The sequence below is a fragment of the Mus caroli genome, chromosome 7, assembly GCF_900094665.2.
Source record: "Mus caroli chromosome 7, CAROLI_EIJ_v1.1, whole genome shotgun sequence".
Lineage (NCBI taxonomy): Eukaryota > Metazoa > Chordata > Mammalia > Rodentia > Muridae > Mus > Mus caroli.
The window spans coordinates 121,719,331-121,744,744 of NC_034576.1; the positions used below are offsets into that span (position 1 = coordinate 121,719,331).

General features: G+C 43.3%; 1 protein-coding gene across 3 annotated transcripts in view; it reads left to right on the forward strand.

Annotated features, from left to right (window-relative positions):
• Positions 1-2,862: 2,862 nt before the first annotated feature.
• The window catches only part of Acsm2b (acyl-CoA synthetase medium chain family member 2B), a 36,090-nt gene continuing 13,538 nt past the window's right edge, over positions 2,863-25,414 (forward strand). For 2 of the 3 annotated variants that reach the window (XM_021166782.2, XM_029479593.1), the window contains exons 1-9: positions 2,863-2,981; positions 4,677-4,866; positions 14,615-14,825; positions 15,051-15,258; positions 17,066-17,212; positions 19,529-19,685; positions 21,255-21,334; positions 21,512-21,635; positions 23,602-23,682. In XM_021166782.2, the coding sequence (XP_021022441.1) occupies positions 4,690-4,866; positions 14,615-14,825; positions 15,051-15,258; positions 17,066-17,212; positions 19,529-19,685; positions 21,255-21,334; positions 21,512-21,635; positions 23,602-23,682 (1,185 nt within the window). In that variant the 5' untranslated portion in view covers positions 2,863-2,981; positions 4,677-4,689. The remainder of the gene's footprint in view (positions 2,982-4,676; positions 4,867-14,614; positions 14,826-15,050; positions 15,259-17,065; positions 17,213-19,528; positions 19,686-21,254; positions 21,335-21,511; positions 21,636-23,601; positions 23,683-25,414) is intronic. The other variant, XM_021166783.2, reaches the window with a different exon arrangement.

Genomic DNA, 25,414 nt, shown 5'->3' on the forward strand with positions numbered 1-25,414 from the left:
ATAGGCTCAGAGCACTGGAGAAAATAGACAGAAAATAGTCCATGTTCTTGATGTTCTGAATGCTTACTGGGGGCAGACACAAGTGGCCCTGAAAGCAATGACAAATGGGGCTTAAAGTCAATATAGAGAACTTTCCAGAAGAGTACAGAAGAGCTCGTGGCTGCATGATTCAAAGGCAACCAGGAATTTCTGTTATGGAAGTGTAGAAGGAGGAAGATAGACAGACAGCCTTCAGGATAGGCACCCATATGTCACAAGATTGGCATGGAAGTCACAGGACAGCTTGCAGGCACCAGGTCTTGCTCCACATTGAGCAAGACCTGTCTGCTGGTTGGTCTTGCCAGCTTCCAGATGATTCTCCTGTCACTGCTTCACATCTTGTCCTAGGAGTGCTGGGATTACACATGCACGCTAGCACTTCTCAGGTGTGGCATACGGACTTTCACCCCATGGTCTATTTCCCAAGCCCACCTTTGTGTTTCTGACATTATGAGTGAGTCAGAGATGCCAGGGTTTTTCCTAACCATGCTCTGTAAGAATTATTTCATCATGCCTTTGTTGTATGTTAACAAAAATCTCAATACTTCGATTTTACCAATGAAGACTCAGGAGCCAGATGCTGGGGTGAAAGCTTCTGTCTCAGAAAGGCAGAGAAAGTACCCAGATGACCTTCCTCCTCAGCCTACATCCTGCCAGGCATGCCCCTCTCTCACACTGTCTCAAACAACCTCCTTCAAACTCAATATCCCTCCTATCTACTTCCTGTGTCTCTCTCCATCTGTCTCCTGATTCCCTCTGACTCTCTATAGTTTTTCCTTATGTTTACTTCCTGTCAACTGACTGCTTGCTTTGCCTCTTGACCTATGGTTGACTTTATTTAATCCTATTTACAATATTCAAGGAGAAAGCTCTTGGATTTAGGGTGTGTGCTAAAACTGAGCCACGCCACAGATAAAAACAGGTTTTGCTAGTAAATAACACAATCTTGGGGTTTACAGTGTGATCAAATGTCTTGCAACACATCATCTTTCACGCAAACTTGGAGATGTCACTGTTAACCTATCCAACAGACAGAAACTAAGGCTTGAGTTATTAGTGGTCCTCAAAGGCTGGAAAGTGTACCTGGGAGCTTTGTGACACTCTGAACTACTCAGGGTCACTGGAAACGGGTGAATGAACTTTAGACCACTGGAAAATTGCCAAAGAGCTGTGGAGTGGAAAGAAGGATAAATGGGGCTAATTTTCTTCCCTCTAGATAAACAATGGAAGTGAGTTTGAAGACATTGGCCTTCATGCCTCAAGGCATTTAAAAGACAGAGCTAAAATTTATGTGACCATCTGAGTTGTCCATCTATGTCCCTCTGTCTCTCTGTTTTTCTCTTTCTCAACCCCTTCTGAAATCTTATTTGCCTCTGCCTGCCTCACAGGCAACATGACCACTTGACCTGAGAATAGGGTTTCTTGGCACCAATCCCAGGTAGGTGACATTTTCTTTACCAGTATAGGCATTGGTCAGTTGCTCCTGCTCCAGTATATCATCTCCTATCCATGCTCATCCATGGATACATATTTCATTTGGAAGACTCCATGGTCTGACTGAGTTAAGTCAGGTTCATTCTGAGAACAGGTTTCAAGGGCAGAGGCAGGAAGAACAGATAAGAAAGCACAAAATGTCCTATGGCTAGTTTGTTGGCTAGTCTTATGTCCTTTGGATACACACTAGAGTTAACTGAGAGGAGGGAGCCTCAATTAAGACAAAGCCTCCATAAGATCCAGCTGTAGGGCGGTTTCTTAATTAGTGACTGATTGTAGCTGGTGCCATTCCTGAGCTGGAAGTCCTGGGATCTACCAGGACAAGCCAGTAAGCAGCAGTCCTCCGTGGCCTCTGCATGAGCTCATGCCTCCTGCTCTTTTTGAGTTCCTTTCCTGGCTTTCTTCAATGACGCACTACAGTGTGGAAGCATGAGCCAAACCAACCTGTTCCTCATCAACTTGTGCTTAGTTATGGTGTTTTATCACCGCGATAGTAATGCCAAGACAAACAGAACATGATCTTTTGGAACACTGAAGAGAGTGGGACAGGTTGCAGTCACAGCAGGAAGGCAGAACCAACAGATTGACCAGATCTAGGCATAAAGGAGGTGGGAACCTGAGATTTCATGCAGAGAAACTAACAGGATGGTCACCGGCTGGTAAAGGCCCAAGATACAGTGGCAGGGTTTAGAGCTAGAATGCCTAGCACTATCTGAATCTACTTTTAAAAACCTATTAGATGGCCGGGTGTGGTGGCGCACGCCTTTAATCCCAGCACTTGGGAGGCAGAGGCAGGCAGATTTCTGAGTTCAAGGCCAGCCTGGCCTACAGAGTGAGTTCCAGGACAGCCAGGGCTACACAGAGAAACCCTGACTCAAACAAAACAAAACAAAACAAACAAACAAACAAAAACCCTGTTAGATATCCAAGTGGAGATATCAAATAGGTGAGCATTCAGGAAAGAGATCCAGCCAAAAGACATACTTGTAGGGCCATTGGCAAGAGACCTGGATCCAAACAGTGACCCTGAATGAGTGAGACCCTTGGTAGAAGTCAAATGAACGAAAGGATTAAAGGAAATGAGACAGTACATAAAGACTCTGAAGTTCCATTCTCTTCCCCTGGTCAGGGCAAAAGCTTGCTGTCCATTATGAGAATAAACCTCACATTGATCCCTTGGGCTAAGGAGCAGATCAATTGACACTCCACCGCAGGCTCAAAGACTGTGCTGCACATACACTTTGTTAGGAGGAGTAACATCCGCCTAAAATTGTGCACCATTAATGATTAGCTGAGCCCTCGGAGGCTACTCAGGCTTGATTAGGAAACTGTCAGCTTCAGTGCCGTTCTCTCCACTGGTGCTGCAGGAATTCTAGAACTACTTCCCAAGAGGGAAATAGACAAAGCTAAAGCTACTGTCAGAGAGAGTTCCAGAAGAGGACCAGCAGGTGAGTGTTTATGCAAGAGGCAAAAAGGTGGGGCTGTGCATCATGATGACACTCACCAGTCATGAGGAGTAACAGATAGAAGGACAGGGAAAATTCTCCAAAGGAAGATAGTTCAAAACTCCTAGAAGCCACAAAGGGAGTATCACAAGGTGTTAATGAGGGGACAACATAGCATAGGAGAGAGGGAGTCTTCAGCCAACCAAAAGTAGAGGACAGGAGAGCTGGGCAGGAGTGTACACAGAAGAAGCAGAGAGTTAGCTAGTGGTGAAGATATAGATGCTTATTTGAAGAGGAGAGGCTAGAAGATAAGAGTCAGTCACAGAAAGGGAGAGAGACCATCAACCATGAAAACACTAGCTATTGCTCCCCAGGCCTGGGAAGGAAAGTCTTTCCTCTTTTTCTTTGAGAAATCAAGAGAATATCTGGAATTGCCACAGACAAGCATTCTTTTTCTTTCTTTTTTTTTTTTTTTTGAAGTTTGTTATATTAAGATTTTCTTATTTAATTAGGTATTTTCTTCATTTACATTTCAAATGCTATCCCAAAAGTCCCCCTTACCCTCTCCACCCCACTCCCCTACCCACCCACTCCCACTTCTTGGCCCCTGTACTGAGGTATATAAAGTTTGCAAGACCAAGGGGCCTCTCTTCCCAATGACGGCCTACTAGGTCATCTTCTGATACATATGCAGCTAGAGACATGAGTTCCGGGGGTACTGGTTAGTTCATATTGTTGTTCTACCTATAGGGTTGCAGACCCCTTTAGCTCCTTGGGTACTTTCTCTAGCTCCTCCACTGGGGACCCTGTGTTCCATCCATTCTTCTGCCTGAACCAAGGGGGCTGGGAATCCAGCCAACACAATGGATTGCTGGCTTGATTCCCTGACTCAAAGTTCATTAGGCTTAAAATTCCACAGTCTCATCTAAGAGCATGTGACAGAATTCAAAGACCAGTGCTTATAGATTTGGAACATCTTTCCATAGAGCCAATGAAAATGAAAAAAATATAACAGCTATAATCCTCTAAATGATTGCTTATGTTAGACCCTGCACTATACATGGGTAGTTTTTCAGATATGTCAATCAAAAGGGACTCTAAAGAATTAGTGTATTAGCCAGCAGTTGCTGCACTAATGAGCATTCCAAGCATTTTATAGTTGTTTCCTTCTAAACACAGATATAGAATGTGCCTACAAAACTTAGTTGAAAATAACTGTAGGTTGAAAGGGGCCATGTTGGGAACTCCTCATGACATCATCTGGGGCCTCAGGAAAGGTTAGTGCTCTTCTGGGATATGCGGTCTCACAGAAAGCCCCAAAACTGATGATAGGGAGATAGGACCTTGGGTAAGAGCACTTACTGAAATAGCTTGAGAACCCTCATTCAGAAGCCAGGTACCCATGTAAAAAACTGTGTGTTTGTGTGAGCCCAGTGCTAGGGAAGCAGAGAGAAAAGGATCACGGAGACTCTTTGGCTAGCAAGCCTAGCCAGAAATGGGAGCTGGTGGAATGATTCTTTAGGAGAATAATACACAGAAAGAGACTGTACCAGGCACTCAGTTTCAATTCAACTCACCCACAAATACAACCAATCAACCCTGGAGGACAGAGAAGAGATATATGTCTCTACTAGCTTATGGCAAGTGTCAAAATCCAGTAGGGATGAACTCACCTATAATTTCTACCTTCCTTCACAGCTCTGACTATGCTATGCATCGTCTATGGAAAATTCCAAGACTTTTCACTCTCTGGGGGAATGAGATTTCCTGCCGTACTTTCCATATGAATATCAAGAAACTAATACCCATACAGTGGGGCCACCAGGAAGCACCTGCCAAGTTCAACTTCGCTAGTGATGTGATAGATCACTGGGCCAGTGTAGAGAAGGTAAGGGGATACTGGATGGAACAGCTTAAATAAGTTCACATATTTATCAAGATAGAACATTATGGGATGCTTTATTACTTCTCAGACTCCATAAGAAACTGTGAACAGGATGGTCATTTTCCTTGATGCAGCATAGAGTGACTTGGAAAAAAGAAATGTAGAAGAACTATGGGGTTCTGTGAGAGAGGCATCTTCTTGCAGGAGTCAGTAACTGCAGACACTCACAACTGGTCACTATGCTGAGAATAAGTGATTGTTGACTATTCGTCCGTTAACAAAACATCTCACACACACCCCTCAGAGATTCAGGGGATATTATGGAAGAAGGGACAGAAAGAATGTAAGAATTAGATATGTAGAATGTGATTTCTGGGTATGAGATGGCTGTTGCCTTGAATTCACAGCAACTGTAAGTACCTGCACTAGATTTCATGGAGTAGGGAGGAGCTCGCAGGTCCCACCTCTCCTAGAGGATTTTCACACAGTTAAAGGCCAAAGAGGGATGGAGAAACATTTTGTTCAGTAGTGTGCTCACTAGTAATGTGCCCATGCTCCTGTAAACAAACCTTTTCCCATGGACATACACACACACACACAGACACACACACACACACACACACACACACACGAGACAGGAGAAGATTATGGGAGGGTAAATATGATTGGAATGGAATGAATTGTGTACATGTAAGAAAATTGTTATTGAACATATGATTGCATACAATTAATACATATTACTACAGAATTTTTAAAAGGAAGGTCAGAGGCACATACCACATTGTGTGACCTAGTAACCCAGTAACCCGAAACATATGCTCTATTGTGACATCCAAAGTGAAATAAGGAGAGGTGGGTTGGAGCATAGATGATGTGGGAGAACTTGTATTGGACTGACCTAGTGTGTAGTGTTATGGGATGTTCATCAGCTCAGACAAGAGTTTAAGCCGATAGAAAGTCTTTATTAGTCAGCTGGTGACTACACTGGATGTTCAGGACCCCAGGGTAACACTGAACCTTTCTCAGGGTAAGCTCGTAATCACAAAAACCATGTTCTGGGTTGATATTCTTCAATTAACAAGAACAGTAAGCAGGACCATAATTGCAGAAGCTAAACGCCTAAAAACTAAAAAACAAAAAACAAAAAAAAACCAAAAAACCAACCAACCAACCAAACAAACAAACAAAACAACAACAACAACAACAACAAAACCCTTCTTGTGACATAGTCTGACTCCTCAGGTTTTTCCTATTTCCCAAAGGCCAGAATTTTTAAACCCCTGTGTTTGTTTTTATGTTTTTGGTTTTTTGGTTTTTTTGGTTTTTTTGTTTGTTTGTTTGGTTGGTTGGTTGGGTTTTTTTTTTGGAAACTAGGAGGGCCCACCCATCCATTGGGTATGTATAGAACTGTAAAAATCAAGTACATTTTGAGACTTTCTCAAAACTATATGGATTCTAGTGGCTTTGGCCTTTGTTTCAGTTTCAGCAGATAATTATGACTACATACTGAGTTTTACAGCCATCATGGAGTCAGCTGTGCTAGGATCTGGGGCCCTGTTATATTCCCCACTGGTTTTAGTGAATGAATCAAATCATGGGCTCATCCTGTTTTAGTTTAAGACACAGAGCCTCACTGTAAATCCAATCAGAATGAGAATTATCAGCCAGTGCTGACAGCAGAGCAGTTAGCCAGGGGGACTAAGGGAACAGAGATAGATAGATTATTTTTCCAACCCCAACAAGACTTTCTCAAATTACTCCTTATCAATTAGCAGGAAACAAGACGCTTCTCCCAAAGCCATATAGACTTTCTTTGTCTCATGAGACATCTAAGCCTCTCCAATCTTGTAGGACCATTTCTGCAAGTGAATGTAATTGTTGTTTAATTCAGAAACTGAACTGTTTCATACCTCTAGGTCCTGTAGATCACCCTATCTACTTAATTTAGAAAGTGTCAAAAGAGGCAGATTTAGTCAAACCATTAGTACATGCCCACCAAGTAGTCTCAGAAGTCCAGTAATGTTGTTGTCCATATGAATTAACCCTAGTCAGAATCGCAGGCAGAATAAGACAAAGTGTCAAGGTAATAGATTTTGGATATTTGACAAGTTTTAGCCCCGTATAAGTCCTCTAACATTAGTTACCCATTGTCATGTTAAGTTTTGTCAGTCAATGGGCTGAGAGTCTGGTTGGTTCCTATCCCAATGTATTACAGGGGTCAGGTGTCTAAGCATAATCAGTAATCCTGGGTGATTTTTGTCTGGGAATGATTACCTCTTTCCCCAGAGTCCCTTCCTGTGGCATGGAGTCTGATTTCCTAGATTTTTCCTATTTTCCAAAGACAGAGTCTTTTAAACACCCTTTTTGTTGGCAACCAGGGGGGAGCAGCCACAGGGTATGTATAGAATTGTAAAGGTCAAGATGGAATGTGGGTTACTGGTCTGTAGATACACTATACAAAACCTTTCCTGTGTCTGTCTTCCTCAGTTCCTAGGTCTAGACATGAGGGCTGTGGGGGTTAAGCCATAACCCTCTATTCATACCAAACACAAGTCTCAGGAAGAGGTAGAGGACTGGAAGAGCCCAGGGCCCAGTGAAATCTGGAAACAGTCTATTTGGAAGCAGTATCTGTGGCTTCCATTTTCTTGACTGGGGTGAGGTGGATCCATGGTACAATTCCAGTTATCTTCACAGCCATGGGAGTGGAGACAATCATCTTGTAGGGTCATTTCCATGTTAGTTTCAGGGCCCTGTTGGATATCTATTTGACCCAGATAGTATCACTGGACTGGGACAAGGGAAAACTGGTGGGGAAACTTGGAGGTGGATCTTTTGGATAGTCCAATGCAGAGTCTTTATGCACTGGAGGGCCTGGAGTGACTTGAGAAAGGAATGCTACAAAAATTCTGCCACCCACAGCTCCCAGAGGAGGCTCCACTCCCAGGCACTCTAGCACACCCAGGATCATAGGATCAGGGGTGAGAAGGACACAACACCTGTTCTAACACCACCATTGGATGGGTTTCATGCTGGATCAGTCATTGGTTAGCTGTTCCCTCAGTCTCTGCTCCATCTTTATCCTTGTGCATCTTGTAGGCAGAACTAATTTTGAAGTGAAGGCTTTGTGGGTAGATTGATGTCCCCCTCTTTCCACTGGAAGTTCTTCCTGACTACAGAAAGTGACCACTTCAGTCTCTATATCTCCTGTTGGTAGGAATTTCAGCTAGAGTCACCCCATAAACTCCCAGAGCTTCCCCTATCCCAGGTCTCCAGCTAGTCCCAGAGATGCCCCTGCAATGATATCCATTCTCACTCCCAGCCCTCTCCCATCCCCTCCCACAACATCTGATTGCTATTCCCATACCTCTCCTCACTCCCTATCCCACCCAGTTCCATAAACCTCTGATTACTTGGCATATACACAAAATATGCATCACTCTACTCCAGGGACACTTGCTTAATTATGTCCATAGCAGCTTTATTCATAATAGCCAGACTAGAAACAACCCAGCTGTTCCTCAACTGAAGAATAGATACAGAAAATGTGGTACATATACACAATGGAATACTATTCAGCTATTAAAAACAAAGACATCATGAAATTTGCAGGCAAATAGATGGAATTTAAGAATATCATTCTGAGTGAGGTAACCCAGACCCAAAAAGACAAGTATGGCATGTACTCACTTATAAGTGGACATTAGCCATAAAGTATAGGATACAATGTGACATCCAAAGTATGTTACAACCCACAGACCCAAAGAAACTTTGTAATAAAGAGGGCCCAAGAGAGGATGTGTGAATCTCACTCAGAATGGGAAACAAACTAGCTATCAAAAATTACCCAGTGTTTTTAATCTTGAAGTCAGTTTTCCCAGAGTTCACCAGGATGTTGGTCTCTCATTCAGACCCCTTCCTGGGTAAGGGTTATCTGTTTTGGATTCACTTGAGCATAAACCTGAAGTCTAGAGGAGACATCTTACATCAGGTTGTCTAGACTTTGTATAACATACCTTAGTCTGGGCAACTCAGAAAGTTTTGTAGACCCCAAATGAGTAGCCTGGCTCAGTTACCAGAGTCCTGCCAGTTGTTTCCAAGAGAATGATCTTTCCCTCTGGTGTGGGGGTTAAGTTGTCCATTTCTTCTTTACCATGGAGTCTCAGGCAGCATTTGGTCATGATATGATACCAGAATATCCATAGCCCCCAGTGGTCTTAGGGCCATTTGTCAGGCAGCCAAGACACCAGCCTGACAGTGGAAGACAAGAATTTGTTGAGGAAGACAATCAGCCTCTAGAGGAAGCCAGAATTGTTTACTGTCCCCTTTCCTAGTAGTAAGAATCTCTTTTTTCTCTAGATCACACTGTGGACATGATTGGTGGTAAAAGCACAGCACTGACAGTCTGTGTATACCGTGGTAGACTTTCCTTTCCCCATCTGAGAGCCTGAGTCACAGCACTCAGTGCTGCTCTCTGAGCTGAGGTACTTGGCATGGGCCCATATCATTTCAGCTCAAGTAACTATTGTAGCTCCCGCATACTTGCTTTTATCGTTCATCTCCTGACAGTCATGGATGAGCACCAGCGTCATCAGGCAAGAGAGCAACTGAATTGATGGTGCTGGGTTTCTCAAACTGGACTCGAGGGTCTGCCAGGAGTTAAGGCCTGGTCCCATGGGCATTAGACAGCCAGCATTCTGGACTTCCTCAGGAGGGCCTCAATCATGCCATGGGTGTTGTGAGGATAAGATCTTGACCCAGTGTTAACTTGTTTGCTTTATTTTATTAAACTAGCAATAACTGCCATCGCTCTTAAACAGGTGGCCCATCCTGTGGCTGCAGGGTCCAACCACACGGGGCATGTCATGGCCCCAGAGTTTTCCTTAAAATCCCTTTAGGACTGAAGCAGATGTCAGAGCTGTTTTTAAAGCCTCACATGTCTTTTGTTTAGTCTCAGTCTAGATCAGAGACTTAGTGCCCTACTCCGTGCTGGTGTATAGAGGTCTTATTATTTCCACAAACTCTGGTATCCAGAGGCATCAATATCCTGCTGTACCCAGAAACTCTTAGTCTTTAGAATTGGGATTTGGAGGATCGTAGCAATCTTACTCCGAGACAGGCTCCTTTTGCCTTCCTTCAGCTGGTAGCGAAGATAAGAAGCCTCTGATATACAAAGTTGAGCTTTCTTAGCTGACATTCTGTAGCCCAATGTCTACAACTCTGGCAGCAGCCTCTTGGTGGCCCTTTTGTAATCTATCTTCCCAGGAAAGTTCTGACAGAATGGCAGGAAGTCTGCATTTAGTGTCTTTAATTCCTGGGGCAACCCGGTCCAGGTAAGTTGCCCACTGTTACCTCCCACTGGGTCTGTCCATGTAAAAGCAAAGATGGGTCAACTCACCTCTGCCAATGGGAAGCTGGAGAATACATATTTTGGGTCAAAGAGAATGTATATCTGATTCTCTGGAATGACCAGACTCATGAGGATCAGAGGTCCCAGCTTTCTTCACAGGCAGGAGAAGTTCAGTCCCAGGTCCCTCTTGGCTGGGCACCAAGATATCTGTTTCTTCCAGCTAGGCAATATAATCTGCATTTCCCCTTATGTGTCCAGGGCCATTGGGTATTGTTTAACTTGGAAATAGGTAGCTGAACTGGGTAGTTGAACAAATATAGGAGCTTGGTGTTGAGCCAATCCTGAGGTGTTGATTTCTTTAATCCCCTATGTGAGGGTGAGACACCGAAACTTTGCTGGGTATCTGTAAGTCTCACTGTGTTTCATCATGAGGGAATGGGACAGTGGCTTTCAGTTATGTAAAAGACTTTGTCCCACTCAGCTCTCTGTGGATGAACACCCTTTAAGGTACTTCCAGCAACTGGGACCTAGTTATACTAATACTTTTTTTATTTCTTTTTTTAACATCTGGGGACAAGTTGGTGACAAAGAAAACCGTTTTGGTAGCTATCTTTAATCCTTTAAGAAGGACCTATCAAAAGTTGTTTAAAGTCTGTGTGGTCAGTGGTAGATAGAAGGAAAAATTTGTTTTATCCGGGCTGTTTTATCCAGGTAGTGATCCCCTTGCCCAGTGCAGGGAGCATTTGCTTATTTATTTTTACTTTTTCAGAAAATAAAGGGTTTTACGGATCACTGATTTAAAAGGAGACATAAATCATAACAGACAAAGGAGTAGAATTTCCTTTTTACTTCCGGCTCAGCCCAGGGGAATTTCCCTCTTCCCTGGGGCAGCTTAGAGCAGGTGCAGAGCAGAGGGAATGCTCACCTGGGAGACTCCTTTCCCTTCTTGTGTGCTTTCTTCTTACATGGCAGGGGGCCCTGGATGAGATACCCAGTTCCTTCCCACCTCCACAGGGACTAACCCTGACCAAGAGCAGGAGTCCAGCAACAAAACACGTCAGAGCACCTGCTCCTGGAGTGGGACGGGGGAGGATCTTTCCGGGTTTCCCTGGGTGACTTCTTGCAGAAGCAAGAGGATTCATGTCCCCAAAAGGATGGGGCATAGTTCTTAAGCCAGAGGCTCCTCACACCAGAGAAAGTCACTGGTCAATGCAAAGAAACAAATCTGACAGGGACATATAGAAAGACAGAGGTGTGCCCACACAGAGACACACATAGAATGACTCATGGACACACACACACACACAGAGAGAGAGAGAGAGAGAGAGAGAGAGAGAGAGAGAGAGAGAGAGAGAGAGAGATACAACCAGGGGTGGCCACCACACATTTATACACCTGCACAGACAGGAGGACTCTCACAGGGATCCTGGACACTGGAACAGCACCCAAACAGAAGTCACCTTAACTAGACTTACCTCTGGAGGTGACAGAACAGGTGACTTTCCAGTTTGTTTCTTATTGTGGTGGAGGTGTCAGACCCATCTGAATCGATAGGCAACAAATGATCAAAGGGAGTCTGGGATGGGGATGCTGGAACATCTCAAGTTGCACACCCTCTAGGAGTACCTGGCAACTGCACTCTTTCTTTTTCTAAGGGGCTCTGAGACCCCGGTGTCTCAAGGTGTGGTCTCTGGGATTTCTCTGGGGCTTTCAGAAACATTGTGAGGTATTCACCAGAGAAGACTGCTCAGACATGGGCCTAATATAATAGAAAGTCTTCATTAGCTGGCCGCAGTTACACTACGTGTTTGGGATCCCAGTTATCCCTGAGTCATTCTCAGGGTGAGCTTTTAAGCACCAAACATATGCTCTAGGTTAACATATGTCAGTTCACAAGAACAGTCAGCCAGAACAGAACTCCAGAAGCTAAAAAGCAAGGTTAGTACACTTGAGACTTTCCCAGAATGATATGGACTTTGACAGATTAGGCCTTTGTTTTAGTTTTGGCAAGTGTTTCTGTCTACCTGCTGAATTACACAGCCAGAATGATACTTTCATCATGGAGTCAGTTGTGCTAAGGTCTGAGGCCCTGTTATAGTACTGACCCCCATAGGCTCAGTTTAAACATTTGGTCTCCAGCTGGTGATGATGGTTTGGGAGGTGGGACTATAGGAAGCAGGAAACTGAGGACATAACCCTGAACTTTTGCTTTGTCTGTGGTTCTCTGCTTCCTGTCACGGAATGAGTAGCCTCTGTCACACACTCGTACTGCTGTGACTCTGCCTCACCTTACGCATGCACAGAGTCAACACAGCCAAGGGATGCTAATGGGATCCTCTGAATGCACAAGCTAAGAGATACATTAAGGGGTTTGTCACAGTGACAGCCATTCTGATTAACATTATCACAGAAAGAAAACAACCACTCAAGGCTTAGCCAGTCTTCTCAGAAAACTAGGCCACATGTCCCGGCCATTGAGGTGTGCAAGTAAGATGCCCACTCAACGAAGTAGGCATCAGCCCAAGAGATGGGGGTGGGTGTGGGGGTGGGGGCAGGGATGTTGAAACCTCCAAGTTTCTTTGTCCACCTATGAGTTTCATTCACGACCACCTCAATACTACCTTCACCATAAATACAATTCGAGAGGCTGAACTGGCTCATCCAGGCAAAGGCAGGAGAAGGGCTGGACTTAACCAGCAAGGGAACGAAACGGGGATACCCAAAAGAAGCTGTGATGAGGACGTTGTTCTGAAGTCCTGGTTCTGTGAAACAACTTTAGCAAGCTGATTGCACCATCCTCTCTGTTGAAGACGGAACACAGGTTCAAGGTTGTGGCATGACTCTTCCTGGGAGACTTGCTGATCATCCCATCCAGTGTGATGAAAGGCCAAAGAACCGATCTGATCTAAGTCAAGATGGGTGAAACCATGAGCCTATAGGGTTAGTTACAAGGGTGTGGGTAAGGAGTTACAGGGACATGAGTAACAAACACAAAGGGACACGTGTCACTGAGAAGCCCTCCTCAGCATGAACCACTGGTGCTCCTTATGCAACTAGCTATTTACTACTTACATATAACAGCCTGATCTGGCTTCGTGAAGATTCATGTGCCTGTGTGTCTTGTAGACTTGGGCTTCATTGTTTTGTTAGTTTCATGAGCCCCTGAGCCTCTTCTGTCCTACAAGGGACTGTTTCAACCCAGAGGAAGGGACTGAGTCTCTTTGTCTCTGAGTGCATGTATGCACATGCACCAATGCACACACATGCATACGTGTTTATAATGTGTGAGTGCAAGTGGATGCCAGAGGTCAGCCTCATGTGCCCTTCCTCGGCTACATCACTTTGGGGTTTGAGATGGAAGTCTCTCACTGACCAGTCGAGTACACTAGGCTGACTGAACAACACGACACAGGGACCTGCCTGTCTTCACCTCCTCAGTGCATAAATTACAAATGTGTGTCACCACGACCTACTTTTTCCATGTGTTCTGGGGAATGGAACTCAGGTCCTACAGTTTACATGACAAGCGTGTAATCCCACAGGTATACCTGAGAGGTACCCTGTACTCATCTCTCAGGTATCCTCAAGCTAATCCAGCTGGCAATCATATTATCTAGCACAGCAATATATAATGTGTTTTAGCTATTATTTTTTAAACATGCATATTAAAACTCTCTGTTTTAATACAGTATCAATAGATCTAACCCACATTTAAAAAATAACTTGAGGGTTTTCAGCACTTTTTAATTGTGTGCGGATGTCCTCAGATTGACAAGCCTACCCCTAGAGTTGCAATTTGTCCTGTTTGCTATGTTCCTTTCACCAGAATTCTTGACCTGATAGCTTCCAGTAATGACATGGAGACCTTTTATTATTAATAAAAGATTACACTTTGTAACTTAGGCTTGTTCCCACTAGCTTGTATAACTTAGTTAACCATCTACACTTGTCCACAGTTGCCACATGGTCTGTTAGCTCTCTTTCACACAGTCCCAGCACCTGTTCCTTCTGCCTCCCTGTCCAGATGGAGAACCCCCACCACCCACACACACACAACACACCTCCTCATGTGTGCTCACACCTGATCCTTTCTCAGAGTTCCTATCTCTGCCTGGAAGGTCCATCTTTCCTCTCCTGCCCTACTGTAGACTGTCGGCTCTTTATTAAGCCAATCAAGTGACAGAGAAGATGTTTTACAAAACATGGAGATAGGTGATGTTCATAAAAATAACAATACCAAAGTTTAGACAGTACTTAGCACTCTGCTTGTACAGAAATCAACATCTGAATAATACAAAAACAACCTTCACACGGTTCACAAAGGAGATTATCCCAACACCTTCCTGTGTCTGACCTCCTGCGTTTCCATAGGCCTTCTGATTGCCAGGTCTTCTTTTCCTTCAGGCTGGCAAGAGATCTTCAGGTCCAGCCCTATGGTGGATGAATGGCAGTGGGGAAGAAATAAAGTGGAGCTTCAGAGAACTGAGTGAAGTCAGTAAACAAACGGCCAATGTTCTCTCGGGAGCCTGTGGCCTACATCGTGGGGACCGTGTGGCAGTAGTGCTTCCCCGAGTCCCAGAGTGGTGGCTGACGATCCTGGGCTGCATGCGGACAGGTTAGTAACTGCCCACACAGGCTGGGCTCTCTCCCTTGTGAAGGGAATGGAGGGGAGAGAACTGCAGCCTCCTCTCCCCAGAGAAACCCCCATAGAATGTTCTGTTCTTCCCCATTGGTTACGCCACCCGCCCTTCTGGTTGACCCCCATGGCTGTGCACAGCCCTTCTCTGGGGAAGAAGACAATTCCCTTCCTAGCACTCTTTAAACTGTTTGGCTTCTCCAGGCCTTGTTTTCATGCCTGGGACCATCCAGATGAAATCCTCAGACATACTCTACAGGCTGCAGGCATCCAAGGCCAGGGCCATTGTAGCTGGGGACGAAGTAGCTCAGGAAGTGGATGCTGTGGCCCCTGACTGCTCTTTTCTGAAAATCAAGTTGCTGGTGTCTGAAAACAGTCGAGAAGGATGGCTAAACTTCAAGGCATTGCTAAAGTGAGTATCTCTTGTCTTAGCCAGCTTTTCACCCAAACCAGAAATCCAACCAAGAAATTGTACAGTTGTGCATAGTGTAAGTCTAAGGAGAGTGAGACAGTGAAGAAAGAAAAACAAATAAATGCAAGTGTTTAGTATAGATTCACTCCAAAGGTGGGTGGAGCCAGGCCTTCAGACACCTCCTAAAAGCACATAGAATGTCCCCAAGGATTTTCCAACAAAGGACTGACATTCCTTTGTTCATGGTTTTAAGGGACATTATTACCTCACACTTCTAAGCTTTTATATTTACAGGTCCAGAGTCCCATGCTATAGTAGCATTTAAAAGAATCCCCATTAGACTAAGGGCCTAAGGATGTGGCTCAGTGGACAAGAGCGCTTGGTGTACCAGCATGAGACCTAATTCAAATCCCCAGCATCCGTGCAAATAAGAGAGCATGGCTGCACATGCCTGAAACTCTAGCATTGGGAGGGAAAGACAGGCAGACCCCAAAAGTTCACAGGCCAGCCTAACCTTGTCTAAAACTAAGATTCCAGTTCACTGAGAGACCTTGTCTCAAGGCAATATTGCAGAGAGCAGTAGCAAGAGCCACCTGTGGCTTTTGAGTGTTCACATGCACTTGTGTGCTTAGCACATATATGAATACTCCCCCCACACACACTGTACAGGCACATATACATACATACAGATAGACAGACACATGGCAGAGGCACATAAAATGAATATTACATAAGCATACTACATGGGCACATACAAATACACAGATATACATATACATACTACATACTGAACAGGGTTGAAAGGCATCTAGAACTATTCACCATAGCCACAGATCAAATGTGAGGTGAGTCCCACAGTATATGAGACAACCCCTCAGAGATGCCTGGTGCACTGACTTTCAGGTTTTCCCCACATTCTGCATTCCTAGGAGACACTTTGCAGAATAGTGGTCCTTCCAGAATTTCATGGAAAGACTGGCTGGATAAATGGGATTCTTGCCACATGTTTGAAATCAGTCCTTTAGAGACACATGCCTTAGGAAACATTTAGGGAGAACATAAAGGTTCCCTACCCCTTTCTACTGTCATGATCTTTGAACTAATTTTCACAAAATAAGCAATAAAACACCAGCTTTTAAAGATTCAAATTAACCTGTAAGTCCTTCCAGAGAATAAAAGTGGGTGACAAGAAATCCTGTGGGGTACTGGAAAGACTAGCTCTGCTCTTCCTGAGGTTCAATTCCCAACATCTATATGGCAGACTAACAACTGTCTATAACTCCAGTTCCAGGGTATCCAATGCCCTCCCTCTTCTGGCCTCTACAGTAAACATAGACACGTTGTACATATACATAAATGCAGGCAAAACACCGTTACGCATAAAATACAAATAAGTACTTTTTAAAAATCACTTGGAAAACTAACTGCCCACCTTCTGTGCCCCTGGTATCATTCTGGGCCAACAACAATTGAATTAACATGAAGTCCCTGCTACTTAAACCCTTGCTTTCTCTGTTGCCAGGTTACCTTTCTTGCTAAACTCTCTGAGATTTGACCTTTCTTGACCCCATTTCACAGAAACAGAGACTCACAGAGGTTAAGTAACTTATCTCACATAGTTAACTAAGTTCTAAGTCTGACGCACACAAGGAATCCATGAATTTTACCACTCAAGAGCTTCCCTTCATAGACAGGTCCTCTCACTTGCCTTTGTCAGCTCAAGGGCTACTGAGAGAGGATGAGTCACAGTATCCAGTATCACAGCATCCAGGCTAGATCTGAGACACTGACTATCTGGTTCCTGTAGAGATGCATCCACCATTCATCAGTGTGTGGAGACAGGAAGCCAAGAATCAGCGGCCATCTACTTCACTAGTGGGACCAGTGGCCCTCCCAAGATGGCAGAACACTCCCACTGCAGCCTGGGCATCAAGGCCAAGATGGATGCTGCCAGGTAAGCTGATCCTTTTCCTTCTATAGAGTCATAGCAATTGTTCTGAAGGCAGGTCTGATCTTCCCTGGAGACTTCGAGAAAGACGACCGAGAAGTGAAGCTATAAAGGCAAGGCTTCACATACACAGAACTCTTTGGTGTGGCATCTCTGTTTTAGACAACACAAGGTCTCAATACCTCTTCCTTGTGTCAAGCCACACTGGTATGATGGATGGATGGCAATGGGGTGCAAAAGTCCCCTTCCAAGATGCTCTCTACCTTGTCATTGAGGTTCTCTGGTAATTTGTTTTAATGGTACCCAGATTCCAGGAGGACATCTTTTTGCTAGCAACAAATTACTTTGCAAATTTATTCATGTGAAAAGGATCATTAGAGGAATGAGATGAACTGTATTATTGGAGTTTCTAGAACATGGGCCTCACGACAGTACTGATTTCATTACTGGGTCACTATGACCTGTGGAGTTAGAAGGGACAGAGGCAAGGTCTTCATGAGCTAAGGACTGAAGAGCTTTGTGTTCTTTCCCCATAACTCCTTCCTGCAATGGTAATTTTATTATTAGAACAGGAAATAGCTTAATATTTAAAAAAAAAACTTTTAAAAAGCATAAATGTCCTACCTATGAGTCAACAATATCAGAGAACTAAATTAGTCTAAATTAGGAGCGAGGCATATAGCTTCATAAAGTCCTTGTCACACAGGCAATAGGACTGTGGTCCCCAGAATCCACATTTAAAAAAAGTAGTTTGGTTGCCCACATTTGTGATGCCAAATCCTGGAGGTGTTGATGGCCTTCTGAGATGCCCAAGTTTAGCCTAATTTGCAAACTCCAGGGCAGGCAGTGAGAGATAATATCTCAAAATTTAAGGTAGAGAGGATCTGAGGACAGCTGATGTTCATCTCTGGCCTCTACAAACAGACACATACATACACACAGGAGGGTGTCCCCTTCTCATGAACACACACATGCACATAATTCCACATAAAATGAATAATTTAATAGATGAGCTGAAATAAGATACAATTTTAAGGACATGTAATAAATTACTTTTTAAAGTAAGATATTAGTTTTCACTACCACCATCCCAAATAGGTTCCAATATTCTTAATTTCCTAAAAAGATCAACCATCTTGAGTGTGTGTATATGTGTATGTGTACATTATTGTGTGTTCTTCCTGTCTATCCTACAACATATTTGCTTTGACAAGGGGTTGGTGCCTCTTATTCTGCTCTGGAGAAAGAAAGGAAACAAGTTTTCCCAGTACTTCATGGTACTTGGAGCAAAGAGAGCCAAAGGCCTATTCAACAAGCTTGAAGTTGGCCAGACTATTATATGTTGACCTGGTGGCTGAGGACCTAGGCTCACTGAGCAAAGTGCTTGTACAAGTGTGAGAACCTAGACTCAGATCTCCAGCACCCACAGAAAAGCTACAAGTGGTGATGCATGTCTGTAATCCCAGCACTAGAGGAAAATAGCCAGTAGGACCACCCTAGAACTCATTGGCCAGCCAATCCAGCCAGTCAATGAGCTCAAGGTTTAGTGAGATACCCTGTCTCAAAGAATAAGGTGGAGTGACAGATAAGGACACTTGACATGTACACACATGCATACATTAACAAAAACATACATGTGCGTGCAAGCATACACACACACATGTTTCCTTTGATGTCTTTTGTTAGTAAGCTTTTTCTGGGTGATTCTGCTTGTCAGCCAGTGTCCTAGCATTGGGAAGAAGGTGAGAGTAAAACCCAGTTATCTTCTAAGTAGTGTCTTCTAGGGTAACAGTTTGTAGATGTACTGGCTAGTTTTGTGTCAACTTGACACAGCTGGAGTTATCACAGAGAAAGGAGCTTCAGTTGAGGAGATGCCTCCATGGGATACAACTGTAAGGCATTATCTCAATTAGTGATCAAGGGGGAAGGGCCCCTTGTGGGTGGGACCATCTCTGGGCTGGTAGTCTTGGGTTCTATAAGAGAGCAAGCTGAGCAAGCCAGGGGAAGCAAGCCAGTAAAGAACATCCCTCCATGGCCTCTGCATCAGCTCCTGCTTTCTGACCTGCTTGAGTTCCAGTCCTGTCTTCCTTTGGTGATGAACAGCAATATGGAAGTGTAAGCCGAATAAACCCTTTCCTCCCCAACTTGCTTCTTGGTCATGATGTTTTGTCCAGGAATAGAAAGTCTGACTAAGACAGTAGAGCACTCTCACACTTTCACACACACTGCATGCCCACATCTAACCCTTCCCCCACACAGCCCCTCAAGCACCACATTGTTGATACACACTCATCTCTGTATGCCTATGTTCTGTGTTTTCAGCAGCTGGACAGGCCTAGGTACTTCTGACATAGTATGGACCATCTCAGACACAGGTTGGATACTGAACATTTTAGCAGCGTTTCTGGAACCTTGGATATTGGGAGCATGCGTATTTGTCCATCTTTTGCCAAAGTTTGATTCACAAACTGTTCTAAAGGTAAGAAAGGACCATTTGCATTGGTTGATCAGAGTAAACTCAGTATTTGCACACTCCAGGTTAGTGCAGTTAGTTTCAATTCATTAAACTTCTGCTAAATCCCAACCACATGGACGAGCAGTGGACAGCAGGAGGCAAGACAGAAGCTTGTGCCCATCTAACAAAGCTCATGGTCTAGGGAGAGAGATGGATACATACATTGATGAATGACTTCCATTCAGAAAATCGGACTAGTTGGCAACTCTCCCAAGAAAGAGGCACTTGTCTTGATGTCAAATCTCAGAAAATGAGATGATAGGTAATAATAATCACACATGTGGGGGGTGGGGGTGTCATATTTCCTTATTTATTTGTGGAGTAACACAAGACAATGGTTAAAATGTATGGAAGACCACTATTCTAATGTATAGTTGGAAAATCATTCACATGGGCCAGACACTTCCTCTGTCAGCTTAGGCTAGTGCACAGAAATGCCTCAGACTGGGAGGCTGATGTAGTCACAGAGCAGATGATTCCCACATTTCTGAAGAATGAGATGGAAGATGATCAAGGTGCCAGAGGGGTTGCCTGCTTAACAGGGAATCTCATGCTGGCTTATAGGCATCACCTTCTTCCTATATCCTTAGGAGAAGGAGAGGTGGGGAAGGAGGGAAGAGAGAGAAGAGGAAGGGAAAAGAGGAGGCAAGGAGAATAGAGAGTCTTGTTCTTTTCTTATGGCAGTAAAATGCCATTGGCAAGTCTTTTCATTACTTGGCTTTATTACCTCCAAATCCAACCACATGAGGGTTAGAGACCTATCCTCTTGCTCCATCCAGCATATAGGATGCCTGCTTTATATCAGACACACATGTAACCATCACAAGATAGAAACCTCAGATGTTTCCATAGCTGCAGAAGGTGCTCATGCCTCCCTTCGCCATGCCCTCACCTCGTAAGTTACTATTTCTTTTGACAGCATTGCATAGTGTGTGGCAAGGCAAATACTGACTCCTCCAGTTGTTTACAATCTGATTAACCCTGCAGGGCTCAGGTCCATAAACAGGATCACAGTACATAGTGTATACGGCCATTGTGAGACCTGTTTGAGTAAGAATTCGGTTCCACACCTTTCAGGAATTGTTTTTTGTTTTTTTTTTTTTTTTGTTTGTTTTTTTTCACAGTGATTTTTCTTAGAAATAACCTATAATAAGCCTGGTTCCAGAAGGTTAAGGCACTGAGTGAAGATCATGTAATTCATTTGCTGCAGCATCTGGTCTATTCCTCCTGGTGGCTGAGACTTTGGTGGGGAGAAGTAGGGAATTATGAGGATGAGTCTTAAACTGATTGGGAAGAGCCAGGCTTTGACAAAAGTGTTGCAAATGAATCTTGGAACTTTTTCTATCTGTGATCATTTCCTCTGTTGTGTCTTGAGGATGTGTGAGAATTATGAGACTTGTTAAGTCTAAAACAAACGCAACAGACAAACTAGGATTTCAGTTGGGATCACTAAAACCCGAGAAGTTGTGGTTGACATGGTGAGTTTCGCATCTGTGTCTCAGAGAAGTGTTACAGGTGGCTTTCTCTTCACAGGTGCTTTCCAGCTACCCTATCAATAGCCTGGTGGGTGCCCCCCTCATTTACCGGATGTTGCTACAACAGGATCTTTCCAGGTGATGGACCTGTAGGGGACTGGTAGGAGTCTCTAGACCCATCCCTGTACTTATTAAGCTGGACGTATTTAGCCTATATAAAACCAGGAACACCATCACAGCACCCAGAACTCAGCCCCAAATCTGGGTAGACTCCAGTTCCAATGAATCTAAAGGTAAATAAACTCTCTTCTTTAGTTACAAATTTCCACATCTGCATAGCTGCTTCAGTGGAGGAGAGACCCTTCTCCCAGAGACTCTGGAGAACTGGAAAGCCAAGACAGGACTGGAAATCCGAGAATTCTATGGCCAGACAGAAACGGTATCTGCTCCCAGGGAACCATGGGCTGATCGCACCGGCTAGACTTGAGTTTCTGTTTGATACCCGGATTATTGTGAAGCAGTGTATAACTCTTTTAGTTGGGAAATACTTATTGGACATCTACAATGGGAACAAAATGATCATGTTCCTAACTTCATGGGGATTACATTCTAGTGGGGGAGGGAAAAAAATCAAGCAATAGAAGCCATGGTAGGTGATGAAAAGGGTTATGAAAAAGAGGCAAAGAGTAGTCAAGAGATATAGGCTTAATGTAGCGAGAATTCTGGAATTTTGGTTTCCTTAGAAGACATAGAAATATCATTTATTTATATGCTTTCATTTTCATCTCAGCAGCTGACTGTGATTTGCCTCATACTGTAGTCGAGGCAAGGTTTTGCTAGTTGCAGATAGCTTCTGCAGTTGTGTGACATTTGGAATTCTGGGAATTTTTCAGAGTGTATATAAATGAAAGGGCTCCAATAGGTGGGGTTGGTGGTCATTCAGTGTGTGTGTGTGGGGGGGTGTAAGTGTGTGTGTACATGTGTGTGTACATGTGTGTGGGGTTATGGTTTGTTAGTCATGCTCAAAGAAGAAACAAGAAGAAAGAAATTGGGTTCAGAGATCACTATATTTTTCACCATCTATACTCTCTTCTTTTTCTCCTATATAGTTATGGTATTGAAACTAGAGATAAGGGTGGGAAAAAGAAGAACCAACAGAGTAGCAAAGACCTGCTATAAGAGAAGAAGAAAGAAATTAGATTCCTCTCTCTCTTTCTTTCTCACCTATCTAGTGATAGGGCATCAGCACAGCTTAGTCTGGTCTGTGTTACTATAACCTAATACCTGAGGCTAGTTGATTTATGAAGAAAAGTAGGTATTTATTTTGATTCATAGTTTTGAATGCCAGGAAGTCTAAGATTGGAGCCACCACCAAGTTCCATCAGAAAAGCATTAATTTCTCTAACTGACCTAATGGTTCCTTAGAGGCTCCACCTTCAACACTATCACTATGGCAACCAAACCCAGCAGCTGTTCATTCAGACAAAATGAGCATGGAAATCCTCTGTGCCCAACATGTATATGCACCATCTGTATTACTCATCAGAACAGCCTGCAGATTCTGTCCTCCAACTCGACTAGCTTCTTTTTGGGGCATCTCTTATTTTTCTCTACTCTACTCTGCTCTCTCACCTACCTTTCTTTTCTAGCTAATGCCCTCTTGGTAGTGCTCCCCCAGTAGGCTGAAGGCAGCACTGTCACACTGTGACATGAAGCAGTCAGAGTTTGCAAACACAAGTGAGGATCACAGTGTATGGAGAGGACACCCAGCAAGGGTTGCTGTTCATCCAGACAAGGACATGTGCAGAGGTGGCTTCTCCTTTTCCTTCCTCTTCCTCTTCTTCCTTCTTCTTTTTCTTCTTCTTCCTCCTCCTCTTCCTCCTCTGCTTCTGCTTCTTCTGCTTCAACTGAGAATCAAGCCAAGGGGCTTGCACATGCTAGACAATTAGTCTACCACCAAGCTGTACCCACCCCTACAGTGTAATATTTCTATATCTGTGTGCTACATGCCATAATCACTCACAGTATTTAGCATATCCATTTATTCAAACATATACCATCCCTTTGTGTTAGCAACATTGCTTCTTCCCCAGTTTTGAGATATGTGATCTGTTACTGCTGATTTTAGCCACTCTAACTCATTCCTCCCATCTAGTTGGATTTGTAGAGAGTAGTTGTTTATTTCTCTTCCCTAGGGAGTAGCCAGATTGTCTTCTGAAAAAAAAAAGGTTTGTGGCACCACTTGAGTTAGAGTTCCAGGAAAAAGGAGGGAGCCAGGGTATGGGAATGGAGAAGACAGGGATGAGAGCAACTGAGGGCAGAGGTGAGACTTGCTTCTGAATCTTTCCTTCCCTGACTGTGTGGTTCTTCCTGAAGCTTGCTGTTCTGTCCTTGTCTCTCCACAGGGACTTACCTGCAGAGTTTCCAGGACGATGAAAGTCAAACCAGGCTACCTGGGAACAGCCTTTGCTCACTATGATGTACAGGTGTGCTAAGGGGGATAGAGGTGGGCATTAGTGTGTGGAACTGTATTTATTTGTTATCTTTTCACTGAGTTGAACTTGATTCAGTTATTCCAGCCTAGCTTGGTGAGTGCCCCAGATCACCGATCACCACTTTCCAACTTAAAACAAACAAAACCAGATCTAGATAGAATTCCATTAGTCTTTCAAACAAGAACTATAGCCAAAACTTTTAAAAATACAAACAGAAGGAGCACTTTCACACACCTGTGAAACCATAATAACTGTAACACCCAAACAAACCAAATCCAAATCCACTACAGCACCATAAATAAAGCTACTACGGATCGATATGGCTGATGAACATAGAGGCAAAATTTCATTTAAGAAAGATCATTCACAATGATCAAGTTGTCTTTATTTTAGACACTCAGGCATGATTTAAAATACCTAAAATGATAAATATAATAAATCAAAGAACTTGACTTAAAGACAAAGATCATATGATTATCTCAATAACGTATAAAAAGCCTTTGACAAAATCCAACCCAACTTCATGGTAAATATTCTGTAGAGAACAAGACTGGAGGAACAAAACTCAATATAATAAACATTATATATGAGAAACCCATGGCCAAAATCACCCTAAATGTAGAAAGGTTAGAAGAAATTAGATTAAAATCAGGAATGAGACAAGGCTGTCTACCCTCCCCTGAAGAAATAATCTCTTATAAACATCACCTGTCAATCAAAAAAAAAAAAAAAAGCTGATGGCCAATGACCTGAGGCAGGAAATAGGAGGTAGGATCCTGGCAGGAAGAGAGAGGACTCTGGGAAATAGTAAGAGATAAAGAGAGAAAAGATGGGAGACAGGCCAGCAGGGAGATGCTGAAAGACACTAAGGAAGAAGCAGACCACGACTGAAAGAGAGATAAGTAACCACATGGTAGACAGAATAGTTAATAGTCAAATGGGTTAGATAAGTTATAAGCTAGTCAGGGAATGAGCCAAAGCTCATGGTCATGGTAGATGATGTTTTTGATGTGTTCCTGGATTTGGTTTGAGAATATTGTATTGAGTACTTTTATATCAATGTTCATAAAGAAAATCAGTCTGAAGTTCTTTCTTTGTTAAGTCTTTGTGTGGTTTAGATATTAGGGTGGCTGTAGCTTCATAGAATGAGTTTGGCAGTGTCCCTTCCGTTTCTATTTTACGTAATAGTTTGTGGCCTATTGGTAATAGCCCTTCTTTGAAAGTCTGGTAGAATTCTGCCAGAGTAAAACCATCTGGGTCTGGGTTTATTTTGGCTGGGAAACATTTGATGACTGCTTCTACTTCTTTAGTAGATATAGGGCTGTTTAAATAGTTTGCCTGATCTTGATTTAACTTTGATAAGCAGTATCTGTCTAGAAAATCATTCATTAAGATTTTCCAATATTTTAAAGTATAGGCTTCTGAAGAAATACCTAATGATTCTTGGAATTTCCTCAGTGTCTCTTTTCATGTCTACCTTTTCATTTCTGATTTTGTTTATTTTGATACTGTCTCTGTGTTTTGGTTAGTTTGGCTAATGGTTTTTATATCTTGCTGATTTTCTCCAAAAAAAAAAAAAAAAAAAAAAAAACTCTTTTTTTTTTTTTTTTTTTTTTTTTTTTTTTTTTTTTCTAACTGATTAGTTTCAGACTGATTTTGGTTATTTCCTGCCATCTACTTATCTTTGGTGTGCTTGCTTCTTCTCTTTTTCTTTTTCTAGAGA